Raw genomic sequence first — 22,053 nt, 5'->3', positions numbered from 1 at the left:
ATTTAAAGACGTGATTGGATAAAATGTAACTGTTGATGGAATCTCTGTTGGAATCTTCATCAGCTGCAGCTCCAGCTTTTCAGTATGGTATTATATAACAGCCCTGGGCCTGGGGCAATAGGCCACAATCAACCACACATATTCCTGCAGTGAAATATAACAACATTCACACTTAAGTGGGGATATAATGTTTAATCTCACGTCAAATTTTGTCCTATGTGAGTCTTATACAAAGTTAACACTTTCCAATTTTCCAACACTTGTGGATTGCAAGTGCAGAAAAAAAGGCTAAGATTCTCTCCTGGGAATTTCCTGACGGTCCAGTGGTTAGGACTCTGCACTTTCACTGCTGAGGACACAGGGAACTAAGATTCCTCAAGCCCTGTGGCACAATGCGGGGGTGGGGGTGGGGGGATTCTCTCCTCCTGTGCATCGGGTCTGGTGAGTCAGAGGGTGCCCCAGTACCCCAAAGGAGGGGTTCCTAATCCAACAAAGAAATTGTAGAGGCTGAAACTAAGGTCATTTAGTGGGAAGGAAAAGAGCAGTTCTTATTTTATATAAAGGAAGCACATGATGTTTGATGGACTTTTGGGGACTGAGTTAGAGGAAGGGGTTAAAATGGGGAGAGGCTTCTGGTTTGAAAATGTGGTGGGAGGGGTGGGGTCTTAACACTCACTAGGGGGAAAGCAGGAGGAAGAGATTTTAGGAAAACTCAGCACTTCTGTTTCCTGACTTCTTGTGGAGTGAGTGACCACCTGGAAGATCAGAGAAGAGATAGGGAAGCAGATGGAATGTTTTTTGGAGAGAAGGGACTTTTGCAGCAGTCCTAACATTATCTGCTTTCAAGTTATATCCAGAATCAAATCACGTTTTACCCTGCACTGCCCAGGCCCCATCATCCTTCCCTTGGATTAATGAGGTCAGCTCCTAACTGGCTTCCCCTCCTCCCAGTAGTCTTCCTTCCTTTCTTTTCTTTTCTTTTTTTTTTTTGGCTGAGCCACAAAGCTTACAGGATCTTAGTTCCTGACCAGGGATTGAAGCCGGGGCCATGGCATTGAAAGCACGGAGTCCTAACCACTGGACTGCCAGGGAATTCCCACACAAGTCTTTCTATTCCCAAAGCAGCCATCATAGGGACCCTGTTATAACCGAGCCTGGACACGTGCCTCCTCTGTGGAAGCTCCCCAGTGGCTTCGAGTTACTTACAGCAGGGCTCAGACTGCCTCTGGTAAAAAAACTTTGCCGCTCCCCGTGGCCTCACAGTTTCACAAAGTTCAATAAAGCCAAATTATCAGGGACTTCTTAGTGGTGCAGTGGTTAAGAATTCGCCTGACAGTGCAGGGGACACGGGTTCAAACCCTGGTCCAGCAAGATCCCACATGCCGTGGAGCAACTAAGCCTGTATGCCACAACTACCGAGCCTGCGCCCTAGAGCCCATGAGCCACAACTACTGAGCTCACGCACCACAACTACTGAAGCCCGCATGCCTAGAGCCCATGCTTCGCAACAAGAGGAGCCACCACCATGAGAAGACTGCTCACTGCAACGAAGAGCAGCCCCCACTCGATGCAACTAAAGAAAGCCTGTGTGCAGTAACGAAGACCCAACGCAGTCAAAAATAAATAAATAAATACATAAATGAATAAATAAATTTATTAAAAAGAAAAAGAAAAGCGGTTTCATACTCGCTTCGGCAGCACATGTAATAAAATCGGAACGATACAGAGAAGATTAGCATGGCCCCTGAACAAGGATGATACACAAATTAGGGAAGTGTTCCATATTTTGTGCACTTCCCTACCATCCTGAAACCCGTTGCCAATTCACACACACACACACACACAGAAAAGTGGTTTCAGTTACCACCTACATGGCCTCAGTTCAGTCATTACGAGCTGTACCAGCTTCAGACTGTGGTGCTGGAACAGACCGTGATATCTGGCAAGAGCGGTCTGAGGAGAGGTCAGGCAGATCAGCTGCCCCTGGGCTGTCAGGCCATCCCCTCTCATCCCGCAGACTTTTGGGATGACAGCTCAGGAGACGCCTCCACCCTGGTTAAGTTAAGATGAAAACAGATGATCCTGGTTGCCTAGTGTGGTGAAAACTGGGCTCCCTTCCCTAGCCCATCTCCTCATTTCATACTCTTGCATCTGCCAGGGCATCTGGCCTGACCTTGGCCATTCCTCCATACACACACAGAGCAACTCATACATCCAGGAAAAAGTAACTAGATACGGAAGAAGAATCGCAACCTCACAAAAATCATAGTAAGCAACATATGTTATATAGTATAAAGAATTGGAAGTACAAAGAAATTAAAATAAGAGGATAAAATAATCCAGGACATGAGGAAAGAAAAAATCCACAGGAGCAAGAAGATATGCTTCAAAAAATTGGGAAAATGTTGGTTATGGAAAACATTGATAAAGAAAGGACTGAGTAGAATACATAGGAGGATGGGGATATTTAAAGAATGAATCAGTGAGTCCGATGATCAGATTGAAGATGACATCTAAATGGCCAAGGGTAGGAGAATGAAATAGAAAGCATAAAAGAACAAAAGTTGTGATCAACCTGTGGGAAGGGATTTTCTCTGTTTTATGCCTCTGAAACAGTGGCTAACACCTATTGCTATTAAATACTAGTTGTGGGATACATAAAGAAAATGGAACTAGAAACACCAAGATCTGGATCCAAGTTGTCTCCAAAAGAAGGGGAAAATATGTGATGCCCGGGCAGGAGACATGGGGTGGTGGTGGGGGAGGATGGGGTTCAGCGGTCTAAAGTCAGGTGCAGACATGAGATCCTTTTTTTTTTTCTCCTAAATTATCCTTTTTTACTTTTTTAAAAACATCTTTGGGCTTCCCTGGTGGCGAAGTGGTTGAGAGTCCGCCTGCCGATGCAGGGGACACGGGTTCGTGCCCCGGTCCGGGAGGATCCCACATGCCGCGGAGCTGCTGTGCCCGTGAGCCATGGCCACTGAGCCTGCGCGTCCGGAGCCTGTTGCTCCGCAACGGGAGAGGCCACAACAGTGAGAGGCCCGCGTACCGCAAAAAAAAACCAAAAAAAACACAAAAAAACCCAAAACTTTATTGGAGTATAATTGCTTTACAATGTTATGTTAGTTTCTGCTATATAACAAAGTGAATCAGCTATATGTATACAAATATCCCCATATCCCCTCCGTCTTGCGTCTCCCTCCCACCCTCCCTATCCCACCCCTCTAGGTCGTCACAAAGCACCGAGCTGATCTCCCTGTGCTATGCAGCTGTTTCCCACTAGCTGTCTATTTTACATTTGGTAGTGTATATATGTCAGTGCTACTCTCGCATTTTGTCCCAGCTTACCTTTCCCCCTCCCCATGTCCTCAAGTTCATCTCTATGTCTGCGTCTTTATTCCCAGACACAAGATCCTTGAGTTGCTGGGCTCTGAAGGGCATGGTTGGAAGTGGCCAAAGTTCAGGGATGAGGCAGGACGACCCATGTGGGTGAGTCAGGGGACGAGAAGACAGAGGCACAGGTGACCGCTGTTGGGGGCACCATGAAGATGTTACCTGAGGGCATATGTATAGAGGCTGGCAGGAGTGGTAAAGAGGCCAGAATGCAAGAAGGCAAGGGTCCTGGGAATTCCCTGGAGGTCCAGTGGTTAGGACTCTGCGCTCTCACTTCTGAGGGCGTGGATTCGATCCCTGGTCGGGGAACTAATATCACACACACACACACGCACACACACGCACACAAAAATCCAAAAAAAAAAAAAAAAGGCAAGATTCCTAATCAGGAAATGGCGCAGCTCATTTAACTTGAGGGGGTGTGGCAGGGTCTCTCCCATCTCCCAGTGGCCCTTAATCTTGAGCCATTTAGAATAGCTCAGAGACAGTTACCGACTTGGGTTCTTGGAATTTTGCCTTTTTTTTTTTTTGGCTGCGTTGGTATTCATTGCTGCGTGTGGACTTTTAGTTGCGGTGCGTGGGCTTATTGTGGTGGCTTCTCTTGCTGTGGAGCATGGGCTCTAGGCGCGTAGGCTTCAATAGTTGTGGCTTGTGGGCTCTAGAGCACAGGCTCAGTAGTTGTGACGGACCTAGTTGCTCCACCGCATGTAGGATCTTCCCGGACCAGGGTTGGAACCAATGTCCCCTGCATTGGCAGGTGGATTCTTAGCCACTGCGCCATCAGGGAAATCCCTCTTGGACTTCTTTAATCAATAGAAATTGGTTAAGAGGCCAGGGACTTCCCTGATGGTCCAGTGGTTAAGACTCTGAGCTCCCAATGCAGGTGGCCCGGGTTCGACCCCTTGTCAGGGAACTAGATCCCACATGCATACTGCAACTAAGAGTTCACATGCTGCAATAAGACCAGGGGAAACCAAATAAATAAGTAAATAATTTAAAAAATAAAAAGAAATTGATAAGAGGACAGATGAGAAATTTAGGCAAGGCTTTATTGGGACTTGTGCTGCATCAGGAGGGAGCAAAAACAAGTAATAGATGCACTTGCTCTCTCCTCACGAAGAGACAAGCTGGTCTCTTAAATGGGGGGAAGAACAGGAGCGGATTAGTGGGTCTGCCTGCCCCCTTGGTGGTGTTCTGTGCAGGTATCATGCATAGTACACTGCTTTTGCTCCTGGCAGGCAGTCACCTCAAAGGTGGCAGTTGGGTTTTGGCCTTTTCATATCTTATTGTTTATAATTTGCCCCAACTTCTCATGCATATATTTTTAGTCCCTTAGAGTTTCTTTGTATTCTGCTGTTCAAGAAGACGTTTGTCCAGGGGCAAGTACTGCAGTAAAGGGTCTCATGTCTCAGGTCCCAGCCTGTCTCAAGGTGAGGAGCCAATCTTTCATTATTTCACCTGCGGTGGCCTATCAGAACTGGGCAGCTGAGGGCCAGATCCCAGTCTTTCTTTTGTTTTCCTGTTGGATGTTAACGTCCAATCTCAGTAGAAAGGCTTTTGGTCTCTCTAAGGCTGTTGTTGATATAGATTATGCACACATCCATACTTACTATAACGCTTTGAAATTGATGGGGGGTTTTCCCCCTGTATCAGTAGTTTATTCCTTAATATTGATGGGGAGTATTCCATTTATAAATATAACAATTTCTTAACCATTCATCTGTGGATGGATGTTTGTTTTTGTTATCTAGTTGTTGGGTTTGAAGAATAAAGTTCCTGGAAAGTGCCAATACGTACAAATAGTTCAGTGGACACAGATTTCCATTTCTCTTATAGTTATACTTAGGAAGAAGTGGATGATTAACTTCATTAACTGCCAGTGTTTCCAAATTTATTTTTACTATTTTGCATTCCTACCAGCAATGTGTGAGAGTTCCACTTTTCTTCACATCTTCAACACCTAGATATTTTCAGTCTTTTAATGTTACCATTAAAATGAGTGTGCAGTGGGACCTCACTGTGGTTTTCATTCATATTTCCTTAAATAATAATATTGAATATTTTCATGTGCTTACTTATGATTCATATATCATATTTAGTGAAATGTGTTCAGATGTTTTGCCTATTCTTTTAGTAGTGTTGTTTACCTTATTACATGTTCTGTATACCTGCCTTTTGTCAGATATAGGTTTTTAAAATATTTTTTCTTAGGCCATAGATAGATTTTTTTCCATTTCCTTATCAGTACCTTTTGAACTGTAAGAAATTTAAATTTTATTAAAGTCTAGTTTATCATATTTTTCTTTTATGGTTTGTGTTTTTTTCCTGTGTAAGAAATCTTGGCCTAAAGCAAGAACAAAGAACATTCTTCCTGTTATATTTAAGATGGTATATATTTCTATCTCTTATATTAAGGTTTATGGCCCATTTTGAGTTCACTTGTGAAGATTTTGAGGGAAGGGTTGAGGTTCTTTACTTTTATGTGTGAGGATATCACAGTTTTTCAGAATAATTTGTTGAAAATATTATCCTTTCATTTTTAATTTGGCAACTTTGTTGAAAATAAATTAGTTATATGCATGTGGCTCTATTTCTGGACTCTTCCATTGCTCCATTGTCTATCCTTTCACCAATACCACATGGTCTCATTACTATAGCTTCATAGTGTTTTTTTTTTTTCATAGTAAGTTTTGAAATCAGGTCTTTAAAGTCCAAATTTGTTCTATTTAAGAAAATAGAAAGTGCTTTGACTATTATAAGCCTTTTGCATTTCCATATATATTTTGTTTTTTTTTAAAGAGAACATATTATTGTCTTCATAATAAAAAAGATGAAGCTTGGAACTGGATTGCTTGGCCTTGTATATTCTTTTCTCAATTCACATGTGAAGCAAGGAGTGTGGGCTAGTAGCTAAGTGCTTGGACTCTAGAGACACACTGTTTTTCTAATTCGTCTGAGCTGTGCCATTTACCAACTGGCTGACCTTGGTCATGTCCATTCTCCTCAGTACTCAGGATTCACATCTGTAAATGTGGGAAAATGGGACATTGAACTGTACAGCTATGCAGTGCAATGAAGACCCCAACCAGGTGTGAAAGTGAAGAAAAATTCCCTGGAAAGAGAAAAGCATGTATTAACACCCCAAGGTTAGTGAGAGCTTGGCTTGTTGGTATAGAGAGTGAAAGACTGCAGGGCTGGAGCGGGAGACTGGTAGGTAGTGAGATGAGCGGGGTAAGGGCTGCTGCATGTATTTTGGAGTCTATGATGAGAAATTTGGGTTGTATTCTTACTACTCTGGGAAGTTGTGGGGATTTAGCAAGACAAGACACATGATCTGTTGTTTTGTTTTTTTCAATGTCTTATTCCGAAATAACTGTATATTCACGGGAAGTTGCAGATATAGTACAGAGTATCTTTCACTTAGTTTCCTCTGTGGTAGCAACTTATGTAACCTTAATATCAAAACAAGGAATTTGACATTGGTTAAATCCTCGTATCTTTTTCACAGTTCACCGTTTTTACGTGTGTGTGTGTATGTGTGTAGTTCTATGCAGTTTTTTTGTTTTTTTGTTTGTTTTGCGCTACGCGGGCCTCCCGCTGTTGTGGCCTCTCCCGTTGCAGAGCAGAGGCTGCGGATGCGCCAACTCAGTGGCCATGGCTCATGGGTCCAGCCGCTCTGCGGCATGTGGGATCTTCCTGGACCAGGGCACGAACCCGCGTCCCCTGCATCGGCAGGTGGACTCTCAACCACTGCACCACCAGGGAAGCCCCTATGCAGTTTTATCACATGTAGAATCATGTAGGCACAACCACAATCAAGATACAGAATTTTATTGGCAGGAAGCCGAAAGGTTATATGTGGCCCCCAAATGCAGATACTACAAGTCACATAAAGAGAGGGAAGTCTGATATGGAGGAGGATATGCCTGCAGAAGTGAGAAGTATTTAGGGAAATAAAACCAATAGACCTTGAGGGCTAAAATCTTGAAAACAGCATTTGACATGAGCAACCAAGAATTAATATATTGCCAACAGGAATTTTGGTCAGGACCTTATAGTGACCATCCTGAATGGCTGGAGTATTCTTTTTTTAATTAAAAAACCACTGGACCGCCAGGGAAGTCCCTAGAGTTGGTATTTTAAAGGGAAGGCCAGGGAAAGTTGCCCTTTAACTACATAAGCAAGAGTAGCCCTTAGGCACACTGGATGAAGATAAGAAATCCAGTGGGGTGGCATGAAGCTGAAATGTGTGGGGCAGTAGCCCATCTGTTCTCTGTAAGCACAACAATGAATGTATGCCTTGCACAATTGTCTAGCAAATCCCCTCACGAGGGGATGTCATCAATGTAGCGCCATACTTGGGTGTGTGGGGACAGCTGGATCCAATTAATTTCTTGTGAGTTGAGGTTGTATGTGATGGCTGAACCGTTGTGGTATCCCATGGGCAACTAAGTAAAGGTGTATAGTACTGAGTTCCTATGTAGGCAAAGGAGAGGCTGTAAAAATAGGCACTGGCTAGAATACATGTAAGAGCAAAGTATTGGCCTGTGAAGATTGAATGGCACATTCATTTGAATTATGTGAGGTATGGGACCTCAATGGATGGGATCAATGTAGCTGTAATCCACCATGAGATGCCATTCCTCCTAGGACAATTAACATCTATGGTGGTGTCTCAGATCTAAACAAAATTAGTTACTTCTCACTTTAAGTTAATGAACCTGATCTGTATGTCAAAGATATTCTTTTGATATGTCTTCAACATGATTTCTGGTCATTTTATTTTCTCATTTAATGTGTTATTTTTGTCTATTAATTCCTTTTTTTATTTCGTGTTTAAATTTACTTGGAAAAGTTCGTGTAAATACACGAGGATAAATTTAACACATACACTTTCCTCCCCACCTGTATATGTATGAAACGAATCAATTATGGTTAGGATCCTTTCCGTAACATTTGGATTTGCTTACATACAGTAGCATCTGTTCTCACTCTCCCGATATGACCACCTGACTGTTTGATTCATTCCCATAGTGCTCTTTTAGCCCCTGCCAGATGCCTATATACAGCTGCACGATTGTAGCTCGTGAGATATGCCCTTCAAGATCCTGCCCCAGAACTGTGGACAATAGGCAACTATTTTCTTCCCAAAACATTAGTGCTAATTATATTTATTATTACAGTATGCACCAAATATGGACAATTGGTATGTGACAAAGACAAAAAGATAGACAGACAGAAAGAGTCTTCAACAAATCCTAGTTTATATGCACTGGATAACTTTAGAAATTAGGACCTAAAATCTGCTCCTCTGTTAAATATGGGTGATAATATTGAGAATGTCTAGAGCTAATAGCACTTTAAATTATAACTGTGCTTCCTCTGATTGTTCTAAAATGTACTGAAATTCCCCAATCACTTTACAGAACCCCAATTATTATGAATTATGTTGGATTACTTATGGCTTTTCTGTCAACAAGAACAAAGACACAAAATACTAGAGGATTCATACTGAAAACAGTATGGTTTTGACTCCAAAATAAAATGCTGGAAAACTGCCTCTCAACTTTTAATTTATACTTTTTTTTTTTTTTGGCCATACTGAGTAGCATGCGGGATCTTAGTTCACAGACCAGGGATAGAACCCACACCCCCTGAAGCGGAAGTGTGGAGCCCTAACCACTGGACCACCAGAGAATTCCCTAATATGCATTCCTTCTGATCCTTTGTGAGAAAAACATTTTCAAAGTTTGGGGGTTTTTTTCCCTCAAGAACTGCCTGTACTTGAAATATCTTGCCTGCTCTACTTTTGTTTCTTGCATAATTGAAGTAGTGAATTGAATAATTTAACTGAATAAGTGCCATTATTATATCAATAGACTGTCTTTTGTTTCCAATGAAAATTTTGGTTTCAGGGTGTAAGAATGTATCAAAACATCAAAATGTACACCTTAAATGCATACAGTTTATATGTTCCGTCAATTATACATTCATGAAACAAATATTCAAAACCTGTCACTTCCTAATAATTTTATTATGTTTTATTATCATCTGTGTCCTACAGGTTATTGTAGCTACTGGAATAGTATGGCGGAGTTAGAATGATGGACCTCTGACAACTTTTCCCAACTCCATGTTCAGTGACATCATGTTGACAGTTTGAAATTGGCCATGGTGGGAGTATTTATATCAGGGAAATTGGAAAACACTACAAACCAGGACTTAACTGTATTATTAAAGCCTAGACTTAAGAATATAGGAACAATGCAGATTAAAATTGTACGTATATGGTGTATGTGGTAATTACATTGTACAGAATGCACAAAAATTGAGGAACAAAAATGAGCGTATTACTTGTTAATGAAAAGGGAAATAGTCACAACATAAAAAAGTAAAATAAGCATAAGATATAAACAGATATTTTACCAAGAAGGTAAACAGATGGCAAATAAACACATGAAAAAAATGCTCAACACCATGAATCCTTAGGGAGATGTAACTAAAACTACTGCTTCCTTACTAAAAGTGTAAATTCAAAAGACTGACCATACCAAGAATTGGCAAGAATGTGGAAGCATTTTACATAAACCTGGTGGGTATACAAAAGCAAACCATAATTTTAGGTCACCATTTGGCAGTTTTGTAAGTTAAACACTCACCTATTTTATGACTCAGGCATTATACTTTGAGTTACTAACACAAGACAAGTGAAAATGCGTACATACATAGAATTACACACAAATGTTCTAGCACCTTTACTCACAATAGCCAAAACTGGAAGTAACCCAAATTCTCTTAACCAGACAAATGAATAAACAAATGGTATAAGTATAGAAAAGATACTACTCAGCAATAAAAAGAATGAACTACTATGGATCATTGAAGAATCTGAAAATAATTATGAACCATGAACGAAACCAGAAAAAAAAAAGTAAACATTTTATGAATAAAACCATATAAAATTCTAGAAAATACAAAATAATCTATTATAAATAAAGGTAAATAAATGATGGCTTGGGGGCCTGGGGAGAAGAGCCTGAGTTAAACTGGGGGTGAGAGACATGTTCATTATTGTGATTATGATGAGGTTTCATGGGTTTATATGTATGTAAAATTTAAATTGTATACTTCAAATAGATACAGTATATTGCATGTTGACTATACCTGAATAAAAATTTACAAAATGGTTCAAAAGAAAAATATAGATATCCCACTCTTTTCAGAAAATCAGGCCTGGCAATCCTATATTGCCTCTCTTTCTAATGACCTTGGAGGAGCAGCCTTGCCTTAGTGGTAGAAAATACTGATGAGTAATAGATTCCTTCCCACCTGAGTTAACAGGAATGTTGGCTGGTCACAGAGCCACACTGTGGACTAAGGCAGCAGTCCCCAACCATTTTGGCACCAGGGACAGGTTTTGTGGAAGACAATTTTTCAGCAGACAGGGGAGGGGATTTGGGCAGTGAGGTGGGGTGTGTGATGGTTCAGGAGGTAACGTGAGCAATGGGGAGCAGCAGATGAAGCTTCACTCACTCGCCCACCACTCAGCTCCTGCTGTGCAGCCCGCTTCCTAGTAGGCCGAGGATCGGTGCCGGTCCGAGGCCAGTGGGTTGGGGACCCTGGACCAAGGGATCTCCTTTCGCTCTATGCTTGTTTCTTTGTGTAGCAATGGCCTTTAGCTGAACATCCAAGAGAGGCTATAGGAATCCAGAAAACCAATAGCTTATTTTCTTTCACAATGACCTCAGCTAAAAAAGATACACTTGCCTGGAGGTTCTGAGAATTTCTGAGCATCTGTGCCCACTGATACTGCACAGTCACAGTCAATTTGTTGATGCAATTTTAGAAGGGGCACACTCCATCTACTCCACTGCACTCTCCTCCGCTCCAGGGTTTCTTTACCAAGATGGTTCCCCCTGGCCCTAGTCTCACAGTGGCATTATCTAGTGAACTCTGGGGATCATGGCATGTGGTTCTTTTGCAGGATAACTGCTGAGCATTATGTGATATTTACTGTGAATAAGAAAAACAATTTGTGTTGTTATCAGAAGCACTGGAGGCTGTCATAACTTCCTGGCTCCTCAGGGTGTTTTCTGAGCCCACAAAAAAACCCTGATACCCAGTCCACAAATTAGGACTCTGAAACCCTGCAGTCTTTCCTAGGAGACCCTGGGTAACAATGTACATTAGGCCAAAACCAGAAAGAGAGCTATATTCTTTATTTATTTTTTTTGCAGTACGCGGGCCTCTCACCGCTGCGGCCTCTCCCGTTGCAGAGCACAGGCTCTAGATGCGCAGGCTCAGCGGCCAAGGCTCACAGGCCCAGCCGCTCCACGGCATGTGGGATCCCCCTGGACCGGGGCACGAACCCACGTCCCCTGCATTGGCAAGCGAACTCCCAACCACTGCATCACCAGGGAAGCCCGAGAGCTATATTCTTAATCATACTGACATGTGAGGCACACAAAGCATGGGACCTACATGAGAGCTGTGCAGTCCTTAATGCTGGTAGAGCCCAGTTGTTTTCAGATCACCTCACACAGTGAATAGAACCCCAACACCAAAGGTGGCTTAAACATTAATGCCTTTATTATTAAAAAATGCAGAGCAATAGGAGGCATGCAGTTCCCCGCTTTGTGACTCGGAGGCTGGGAAAATCCAAGAGAAGTGTCACCAGAAACTAACGTGTCCCTGAATATGCAGTGCTCCCTGACAAGTCACCAATAGAACTCAGACAGGGTCCACTGGGCCCAGACTAGGTCGGGTCCAGGCCCTACTTTGGAAATGAGAAGGGAATGAGGACCCCATAAGAGCTAAGACTACTCATTGCTTCCCCCGCAAATGGGGATGGGACAGAGGTCAGCTTCCCTGAGTATGTTGGGAGGTAACTTTTGCACACTGTGGACCTCCCAGGTGATAGAGATGAAATGAATTCTCCCATAGATGGCACTGACATAAAGCTGGCAAGGGTCCTGGGCAGGCAAGAAATTATAACACAGTTCCTTAAAGATTATCACATACCTGGGACTTTAGGGAAATCTTCCCACTGCAGACTTTCAGATATATGGGCTTTAATTCAGGCAGATGGCTCCCTCCCAACTTCTCTCCTCCAGTGTAATTATACTAGAACTGTACATCCCAGCATATCTACGGCTTTTCACTAGTCTGAAGGCTCTGGTATTGAATGAGATCAGATTAGCAGCTAACAGATTACCTGCATTCACTGCACTCGTAAAACACCTTCCACTGTGAACTCTCTAATGTTGAATGAGGCTGGAACTTTGGCTAAAGGATTTTCCAGTCTCCACACTCACAAGGCCTTTCTCCAGTGTGAATTCTCAGATAAATGGCAGTTGGGGCATGTTCAACAGCCATTTATGGCATGTTCAACGAAGTTAGATTTGCAGCTAAAAGATTTTCCACATTCTTTTCACTGATGAGGTCGTTCTCCAGTGTGAACTCTCTGGTGGTAAATGAGACTAAACTTTCGGCTAAAAGATTTCCCACATTCATGGCATTCATAAGGCCTTTCTCCAGTATGAATTCTCTGATGTTGAATGAGGATGGATCTTTGACTAAAGGATTTTCCACACTCTCCACAATCATAAGGCCTTTCTCCAGTGTGAACTCTCAGGTGGTTAATGAGGTTAGATTTGCAGCTAAAGGATTTTCCACATTCCTGACACTCATAAGGCTTTTCTCCAGTGTGAACTCTCAGGTGGATAATGAGGTTAGATTTGCAGCTAAATGATTTTCCACACTCCTGACACTCATAAGGCCTTTCTCCTGTGTGGACTTTCCGATGTGAACTGAGGCTGGAGCTTTGCTTAAAGGATTTCCCACACTTACTGCACTCATAAGGTCTTTCTCCAGTATGAAGTCTCCTGTGGTGAATGAGAGTGGAGCTTCGGCTAAAGGATTTTCCACATTCATCACACTGATGAAGCCGTTCTCCAGGGTGACCTCTCTGATGCTGAATGAGGTTGGATCTTTGACTAAAAGATTTTCCATATTCCCTGTATTCATAAAGTTTTTCTCCAGTGTGAGCTTTCTTATGGCTATTGAGGCTGTAGCTTTGGGTAAAGGACTTCCCACATTCATGGCATTTATAAGGCCTTTCTCCAGTGTGAACTTTCTTGTGCTCAATGAGGTTCCATCTTCGGGTACAGGCTTTTCCACATTTGCTGCAATTATAAAGCCCTTCTCTAGTGTGGACTCCTTGGTCCTCAACAAGTGTGTCTATGCAGCTAAAGGCTTTCCTGCCTTCTCCCCAGTTGTGATGCATTTTTCCACTGTGAAAGACAGCCTCACACTCATTATTGTTGTTTGGGTTCTCTTCAGTGTGAGTGACTGGTTGATGGAAAAATCTCGTGCTGGCTAAGAAGTCTTTCCCTATCTCCCTACAGGAAAAGGATTTCCCTGACACATAGGTTGTGTGGCTCTTTATAAACAAGGCTCTGTCCACAGAACTTCTGATGTGTATCTCTCCAATGTGCTGCCCTTGATACTGTTGAAGGTTGGCAGAGAAATAGAATCGATTCCCACAAGTGTATGGTTTCTGCCCAAGATGTGTTCCCTGGTGATCAGGCAAGTGCAAAGTATCTCCCAAGATTGGGCCACACATCTCAAAGGGCTGGGCCTTCTGGGGAGATGAACCTGCCTTGAGAGTCCTGATCTGTGACACTCCATCTACAGAAATGCTCTGTTGAGAAGGTGCTTCCTTATCTTCTACTCCATGCCAACAGCCTGAAAGTAAAGAAGTGATGATGAAGTACATGTTAACCTTATTGAGAGGGGGCAAAATCATCACAAATGTAAATTGACACATCAATGAATCAGTCCATGAAACTGTTTTCAGGAAAAGGAAGTTGGGGTCAGCTTGAGGAAACAACTGCTGTGCCCTACTGGGTCCCTAAGGTCACAGGATGGTGCAGGCCTCACTAGGCATAGGACAAGAGTAAAGGGTGTGGCCCAGGAGAAATGCCTGTTCTACAGCTTATTCTTCTGTCAACAGCTTTTCTTTTTTTGGCCGTGCCATGCGGCATGCAGGATGTTAGTTCCCCAACCAGGGATCGAACCCGTGACCACTACAGTGGAAGCGTGGAGTCTTAGCCACTGCACTGCCAGGGAAGTCCTGTCAATGGCTTTTAGCAGGATTATATCTGCTGATGACATGTGATGCTGTTCAGAAGTCTTGTTCAGGCCCAAAAATATCTGACTGAAAAAAGGTAACAGGTGTTTAAGGATTATTAGACACGTGCACTCTTTAGGACACTACAAAATGGTAAAGCACTGAGGAGGGAAGAGTGTGAGGAATCAGTGAGGTAAACAGTCCAGAGAGGTGGGGAATAGTCTCAGCTGGAGTCAGAATACAAATGACTAGTATTAGACATGACAAGTCAGCAAAGTGTTAAGAATGGAGAAGGAAAGTTGGAGGTGAAGTGTGGCCACAGGTGATGGCATCACCAAAACAAAATTAAAACAGGACAGGTTCTTGATATGATTGATATGAACCAAGCCCTGAAGTCATGTCCTCCCCCAACTGCCATTTATCGGGATCAGGCCCCATCTGGGCCCATCTTGTGGAGAATGGGATCATATCCATCCTGGGAAGCACAGAGGACTCTTCCTCTAACCCCAGCTGAGCTACTGCATGAGAGATGGATGATACAAATCCTAAGGGAAGGACAGGAGAAGTCAGTAGCCAATACTGTCCCAGACAACTCAGACAAAACAGATCACAGGAAAGATATTTCAAATATTACAAGAAGTACCCATGGGCACAGCTAAAGGGAAGGTGGCAGAGTAGTAAAACCAGGTATTTTCCCACCTGGACAGAAACTACAATGGTAGAATCAATCTGATGTAAATACTTTGCAATGCAAAATTGCTTTAATTTAGGTCAACTGCAGCTGTTACTATTACCCTGATATAAAAAAAAAACAGGCAAAGACACTAAAAGAAACCTACAGGGCAATATATTTGATGATTATTTGTGCAAAATTAATCAACAAAATACTAGCAAACTGTATTCAGCAGCATAGTAAAAAGATTATACACCATAAACACCTGGGATTTATTTCTAGAATGCCAGGATGTTTCAACATACAAAATTAATCAGGGTAATATGTCATTTTAACAGTAAGAAAAAAACTTATTATCACCTCAATCAATGTACAAAAACCATCTGACAAAATTTATCACCCTTTTATGACGAAAATACTCAACAAATTATATATAGAAGGTAACTAGCTTAACATAATGGAAGCAAAAAAATTGAAACCCACAGCAAACATTAAACTCAATGGTAAAAGACTGAAAACGATTCCTCCAAGATCACTAACAAGAAAAGAATGCCAGCTTTCACCACTACCATTCAACACAGTATTAGAAATTCTAGACAGAGCAATTAGGCAAGAAAGACAAATAGGCATCCAAAAGAGAAAGGAAGAAGTAAAACTCACTACAGCTCATGACATCTTGAAGATTCCACCATAAAACTGTTAGAATAATTGAAGTTTGCAAAGGAAGAAGATATAAATACAAAATGAAAAAAATCAGTTATATTTCGATACATTAACAATGAACAATCTGAACGGGGAACTAAGAAAACAATTCCACATATAAAAGTACCTGTCAAGGGACTTCCCTGGTGGTGCAGTGGTTAAGAATTCACCTCCCAATGCAGGGGACGTGGGTTGAATCCCTGGTCAGGGAACTAGATCCCATGTGCATGCTGCAACTAAGAGTTCGCACGCCACATCTAAGGAGCCCACCAGCCGCAACTAAGATTTGGCACAACCAAAAAAAAAAAAAGTACGTGTCAAAAGTATAAAATAATTAGAAATAAACTTAACCAAGGAAGTAAGATTTGTACAGTAAAAAGTACAAAACACAGCTAAAAAAAATTACAGACAATAAATGGAAAGATTTCTATACTCATAGGCTGGAAGACTTAACACTGTGAAGATGTCAATACTCTCCAAGCCATCTACATATTCAATGCAATTCCTATCAAAATTCCCATGATGTTTTCTGCAGTAATAGAAAAATTCATCCTAAAATTCATATGGAATCTCAAGGGACACCAAATTGCCAAAACAATATTGAAAAAGAACAACAAAGGTGGAAGAGTCACAATTCTAAATTTCAAATATTACTGAAAACCTACAGTAACCAAAACAGTGTGATACTGGAATCAAGGCAGACATATAGACCAATAGGATAGAATAAAGAGCTCAGAAATAAACTCTCACATATGCAGTCAAATGATTTTCAACAAGGAGGCCAAGAACATTCAATGGGGAAGGACAGACATTTTAACACATGATGCTGGGAAAACTGAATATACACATGCATAAGAAGGAGGTTGGATGGATACCGAGTACATAAATTAACTAAAAATGCATCAAAGATCTTAAGAGCTACAACTATAAAACTCTTTAAGAAAACATAGTGGAAAAGCTTCATGACACCACATTTGGCAATGATTCCTTGGATACGACAAATTCACAAGGAACGAAAGAAATACAAACTGGATTTCATCAAAATGAAAACCTTTAGTACATCAAAGGATAGTATGAACATAATAAATGGCAACTCATAGAATAGGAGAAAATATCTGCAAATCACCTGTCAGATGAAGGGTTAACATTCAGAATATATAGAGATTCCTAAAACTCAAGAACAAAAAATCCAAGCAACTTGATTCAAAAACTGGCAAAAGACTTGAACAGACATTTCTCCAAAGAAGATATACAAATGGGCAATAAGTGCATGAAAAGATGCTCAACATCACTAGGCTGTCAGGGAAATGCAAATCAAAATACAATGAGATACCACTTGACATTACTTAGGATGGTTATTACTCAAAAAAAACAGAAAAGAAGTGTAGGCAAGCATGGGAGAAATTGGAACCTTTGTGAAGCTGCTATGGAAAACAGTATGGTGATTCTTCAAAAAATTTAAAACAGAATTATCATAAAATGCAGCAATTCTGATTCTGGGTATATACTCAAAAAGAACTGAAGCAGGGACACTAAAAGATATCTGCACACCCATGTTCATAACATCATAATTCACAAGAGCCAAAGGCAAAATCACCCAACTGTCTACCGATAGAATAATGGGTAAACAAAACGTGGTATATACAATGTTATTCAGTCATAAAAAGGAAGCAAACATACTACAACATAGATGAACCTTTAAGATACTATGCTAAGTAAAGTAGGCCGGACATCAAAGGAGAACTACTGTCTGATTCCACACACATGGGATACTCATAATAGGAAAATTCATATTTACAGAAAGTAGAATGGTGGTTATCAGTAGATGAGGGAAGTTACTGATTAAGGGGAACAGAGTTTGTCTGAAGATGAAAAAGTTCTGTGGATGCATGACTGATGGTTGCACAATGAGAGTGTACTAAATGCCACTTAGAAATGTAAATATTTTGTTTTGTATATTTTGCCACAACTAAAATAAAGTAAAGAGACTTCCCTGGTGGTCCAGTGGTAAAGAATCCGCCTTACAATGCAGGGGACATGGGTTGGATCCCCGGTTGGGGAACTAAGATCCCACATGCTGCGGGGCAACTAAGCCCGTGCATCTCAACTACAGAGCCCACACGCTCTGGAGTCCACCCGCCACAACTGCAGAGCCCACGTGCTCTGGAGCCCAGTTGCCACAACTAGAGAGAGAAAATCTGCAAGCCACAACTAGAGAGAAGCCCACGTGCCACAACGAAGAGCCCGTGCACTGCAACGAAGATCCCGCATGACACAACAAAGACCAGGTGTAGCCAAAAGAAAATACAAGATAAATAAATAAATTAATTAAATATTTAAAAAAAGAGAAAGAAATATAAACCTTTAAAAAATAAAGTAAAACGAACTTAAAGAAAGGACCTCTCAAGATCATCTGTGTAAGCAGTGACTATATAAGTGACTACACTTCCAGGCACAGTCAGGAACAAATAAATGTGAGGTACAGGAAGGGAGCAATACTAGGGTGCCATGGAACTAGACAGTCACCCAGCGAGAGACAGGGCATGACAGGTGGGATCCATTAGGCTGACCTAAAGAACAGCGATACCTAATCCTTCCCTGTGAAGCTTCGGGGCAGGAGGTGCTGGAGTGATAAGGATGAGAAGTAGACATGCACTCAGCTCAACCCTTGAACCACAGCACATACCCAGGCAACTGGGAAAGGAAGCAGTACCCATGGTTTAGATGGAGACATACTTGACCCCGGAGAAAAGAGGAAGGCCAAGCCTTGCCCTGGGCATAGGGGCAGGTGTAAGAGCTTACCCAATGAAGATGTAAGTGCAAAATTCTCCAGCATCACATCGTGGTACAGGCATCTCTGAGCCTCATCAAGGAGAGCCCATTCCTCCCAGGAGAAATACAGGGCCACATCCTCAAAGGTCACACTTCCCTGCTAGGACAGAGACAGATGAAATCATCAACAGCCTCACTCCTGAAGACCCACAATCTATCTCCTCACACATCTACCCCATGTCCATCCTCCTCCTAAGATCTCAGAGGAGATCCCAGATCCTGGTGCCATTGGTGTCTGCTGTCTTCTCATACTCCCAGCACTGTGTTCACTCTGCTGTCCACTCTGCAACCACATGGGGCCTGTTAAGACCTAGATGCGTACACCTCCCTCATCTGATCCAGACCTCCCACTGCCTGCAGAACAGATGCCTAACCTCACAGGCAGTCATTCCAAGTCTGACTCTTACTCCCCACACCCAGTTTGTTCTCACCAGAAAGGAAGGAGACCTGCAATTCCCTAAACCAGCTTAGCCTCACCTCCAAGCACTTCCCGTTTTAGTGATAAGCTTCTACATCTCTTTCCATTGGTGGCCTGAAATGGGAACCCCTCCATCAAACCCCTGGACTCAACTCAGGACCCTGAGCTAATGTTCTCTAAGGTCCCCACACACAAAGGTTGGGAAAATGGCACGTGACAAGTCTCATGACACCACAAATTTGGAGAAAATAGGGGTTGGGACCAGTGAGGGAGGACGAAACCGCCACTTACCTGATTAGGTTCCAAAAGCACTTCCGCAGCCATGGAAACCTGTGGGAAGAGGCAGGTCTTAGAGGGATGTGAGCATGGCATCCTACTAGGGGCTCAGGCCTTCCCTGCACCCCTGGGAGTCACCAGAGCCAGGTAATCTCGGACCGACCATCTAACCTCTGTATTGACTCTCAGCAGTTTTGTGTCCTTGGGGAAAAAACCCCAAACGCCCTCTGCCGCAATGTCCTCAGCAGCCCTACAATTTGTGCTTCCACTGAACAGACTCTGGGTATTTTTTCAAACTTAACTTAGATCATGTCCCTTTTACGCAAAAATTTCCATGGCTCCAAGAGCCCTAAGAAGGAAGGTACAACTCCTCAGCCTGTCACTGCAGGTGCGACTCTACCCACACTTTGTTCCCTGCAGAAGCAACACGGACCCCAGTTTTCCCCAATCCTCCCGGCTCAATCCGACCTCCCAGCCTTTGCACCTGCCGGTGCCTCCACCTGTGACCCTCTGCCACGCGCCATCACACCGTCTGTCAGAAACAGGGCCCCACACACGGCCACCTCACCGTCCTGGACACCGGGGCCTGGGCTGCGGGCACGAGAGCAGGCGCCCCGCACTCGGGGCTTTAGTGTCTGGTGGGGCGAGGGCGGTGAGGACCCGCAGAACGAGCGTTTACCTGAGGCGGGTCCCTCGGCGCCGCCGCCGCCACCTGAGCCACAAGCCGGGGCAGAGAGGGGACAGCCGAGCGTCTCGAACGGACCGGGCACCAACGTCTCCAGACCGGCCCCGCAAGCGGCGATGTGCCCGACTATAGAACCGCCTCTAGTCACTGGGGACAAAGCCTCTTCCCGCGCCTCCTCTGTCTGTCTCCCCAATACAGACTCTGCGCTCTGACCCCAAGGACTGCCAAAATGACCGCCACAAAATACAGGAAGTCTCGTCTTCGCCCAGTGCGCCCTCCCGGAAATGCCGAAAGTCTGGATGTTCATTGGGTGTTCTTCGCTGCCGCTCAGCGCATAGCTTTCTGGGTAATGGAGTTCCCGCCGGCACACAGGCCCGCAGGAGCGGCGCCTTTGCTGGAATCTCCCAGGGAAAGGGTCAAGCAATGCCACGGGGCTGCTCAGAGCTGAAGGCCTTGTTCTTCTAGGTCGGAGAGAAGCTTCGCTTCCTTTCAAAGGGGCGAAGGCCAATTTCTGGGGAGCCCGAAGTGCATTTAGAAATCCTTCAATGCTATTGATCTCTGAAGTGTTTAGAAATTCGGATTCCATGAGAACATTGTCTGGTAGATGTTAACATTGTCTGGTAGATGCAAGTGATTATACATTATCCTATTGTCCTGTAAATGCACGCAGACTGAGGCATTAAAGTCATTTTTGTGAGCTTTAGTACGTTTTGTCTGGGAATTTAAAGAAAAGGAAAAAATCACCTGGGCCACAGTAGACAAGATAGAGGAGGCATATTGGACGGCTCTGACGAAGCCGGATGTGGTGGGATCCGGGCCTCTCCTTCCTGGTAGTCAATGATTAATGATTATGCCAACTCAGTGAGAAACACCATCTTATCCATAAAACATTAAATCATTTTATCTAAAAAACATAAATCTGTTTAACACATGCACATTCCTTTTTGTACTACACAGCTGACAGTTTCTCTTGTATGAAATATGACATTGGCTATTGTTTATTAAGGAGTACTACTCTCTGTACATTTATAAAATAAAAAGTTGTTGATAAACAAAATTTAACTGACTACATGTTAAAGATCTAAATGTGTGTATTGAATGATTTATGAATTTGGCAGCATCATATGTAGCAAGTAGAGAGGAGCTTCAAAGCTCCACGGAAAGAGAAAGATTTTTAAAGGCAACACAGGGAAGTCATAAACACAAAAAAGGATTATTTCACATAAGGTCATCTCCCTTTGGAGAAAAAAGTTCTTTTGAGGTGGGTTACCTCATCTTCCTTTGAGAAATGGAGACGGCCCATGTGACAGATGGTCCAATTGGTACTGACCTCACAATTCCACACTTACTGCTTCTGATTACATTTCTGGGGAAGGTTATAACTGCAGCTATGTTAGGTATTAAGTCTTGGTGTTAGCAGGAGCGACTCCACTTAGAGGCTGTTGTTTCTGGTTTAGCAAAGTGAAAAGTCTGATAATTCTATCTTGTGGAGAAAAGCAATGTTTATGCCATGGTAACTTTTATGAATTCTGTCTGCACATGAATGCATCTCTCTGTGTTTGCCTGTGTATTCATATATATATATATATATATATATTCCATTTTTTTGTTTGTTTAGTAAAAGGGAATTCAAAATTTGTGTATAGATCTGTTGTTTGCTTATTTAGCAAGGGTTGTTCTTATTTACTATTATATCCCCAATTCTAGCAGAATAATTTGGACCGACAATCATGTAATTTAAAAAATTAAAAATACAAATTAATATTGATCCAACTGGAGAAATCATAAGACTTATAGCTATTTGAGCTAGATTAGGAAACTTTTTTTCCTGGTTCAGAAATCACAGAAGAACTTAGAGACATGGGTGTCACTGCTGATGAACACAAAGGAAAGCAGGTAAAGTGATGCTATTAGCACAGACGTGTCCATTAGCTACTGTTTTG

At 42.6% G+C, this 22,053-nt stretch overlaps 1 protein-coding gene across 3 annotated transcripts; it reads right to left on the bottom strand.

Annotated features, from left to right (window-relative positions):
* Nucleotides 1-48: 48 nt before the first annotated feature.
* LOC307179190 (zinc finger protein 587B-like) lies at nucleotides 49-20,560 on the bottom strand. 3 transcript variants are annotated; one of them, XR_013825340.1, is made up of 5 exons: nucleotides 20,105-20,560; nucleotides 19,441-19,479; nucleotides 18,702-18,831; nucleotides 12,415-14,139; nucleotides 49-144 (listed from the first exon to the last, which is right to left on the bottom strand). XR_013825340.1 is itself a non-coding variant. In XM_079908055.1 (4 exons), the coding sequence occupies exons 2-4, from the start codon at nucleotides 19,471-19,473 to the stop codon at nucleotides 12,824-12,826; spliced, it is 1,479 nt and encodes a 492-aa protein (XP_079764181.1). In that variant the 5' UTR covers nucleotides 19,474-19,479; nucleotides 20,105-20,560; the 3' UTR covers nucleotides 11,498-12,823. The 3 variants fall into 3 exon arrangements, 2 of the variants coding, with proteins under 2 accessions (XP_079764181.1, XP_079764182.1); XM_079908055.1 differs by lacking the exon at nucleotides 49-144 and having other exon boundaries at nucleotides 11,498-14,139; XM_079908056.1 differs by lacking the exon at nucleotides 49-144 and having other exon boundaries at nucleotides 11,498-14,139; nucleotides 18,702-18,828.
* Between the last annotated feature and the right edge of the window lie 1,493 nt (nucleotides 20,561-22,053).

This window comes from Stenella coeruleoalba, assembly GCF_951394435.1.
Source record: "Stenella coeruleoalba genome assembly, chromosome: 20".
Classification (NCBI taxonomy): domain Eukaryota; kingdom Metazoa; phylum Chordata; class Mammalia; order Artiodactyla; family Delphinidae; genus Stenella; species Stenella coeruleoalba.
Note: the sequence above shows the minus strand (reverse complement) of the source record. Positions and strands in the feature narration are given on the sequence as shown.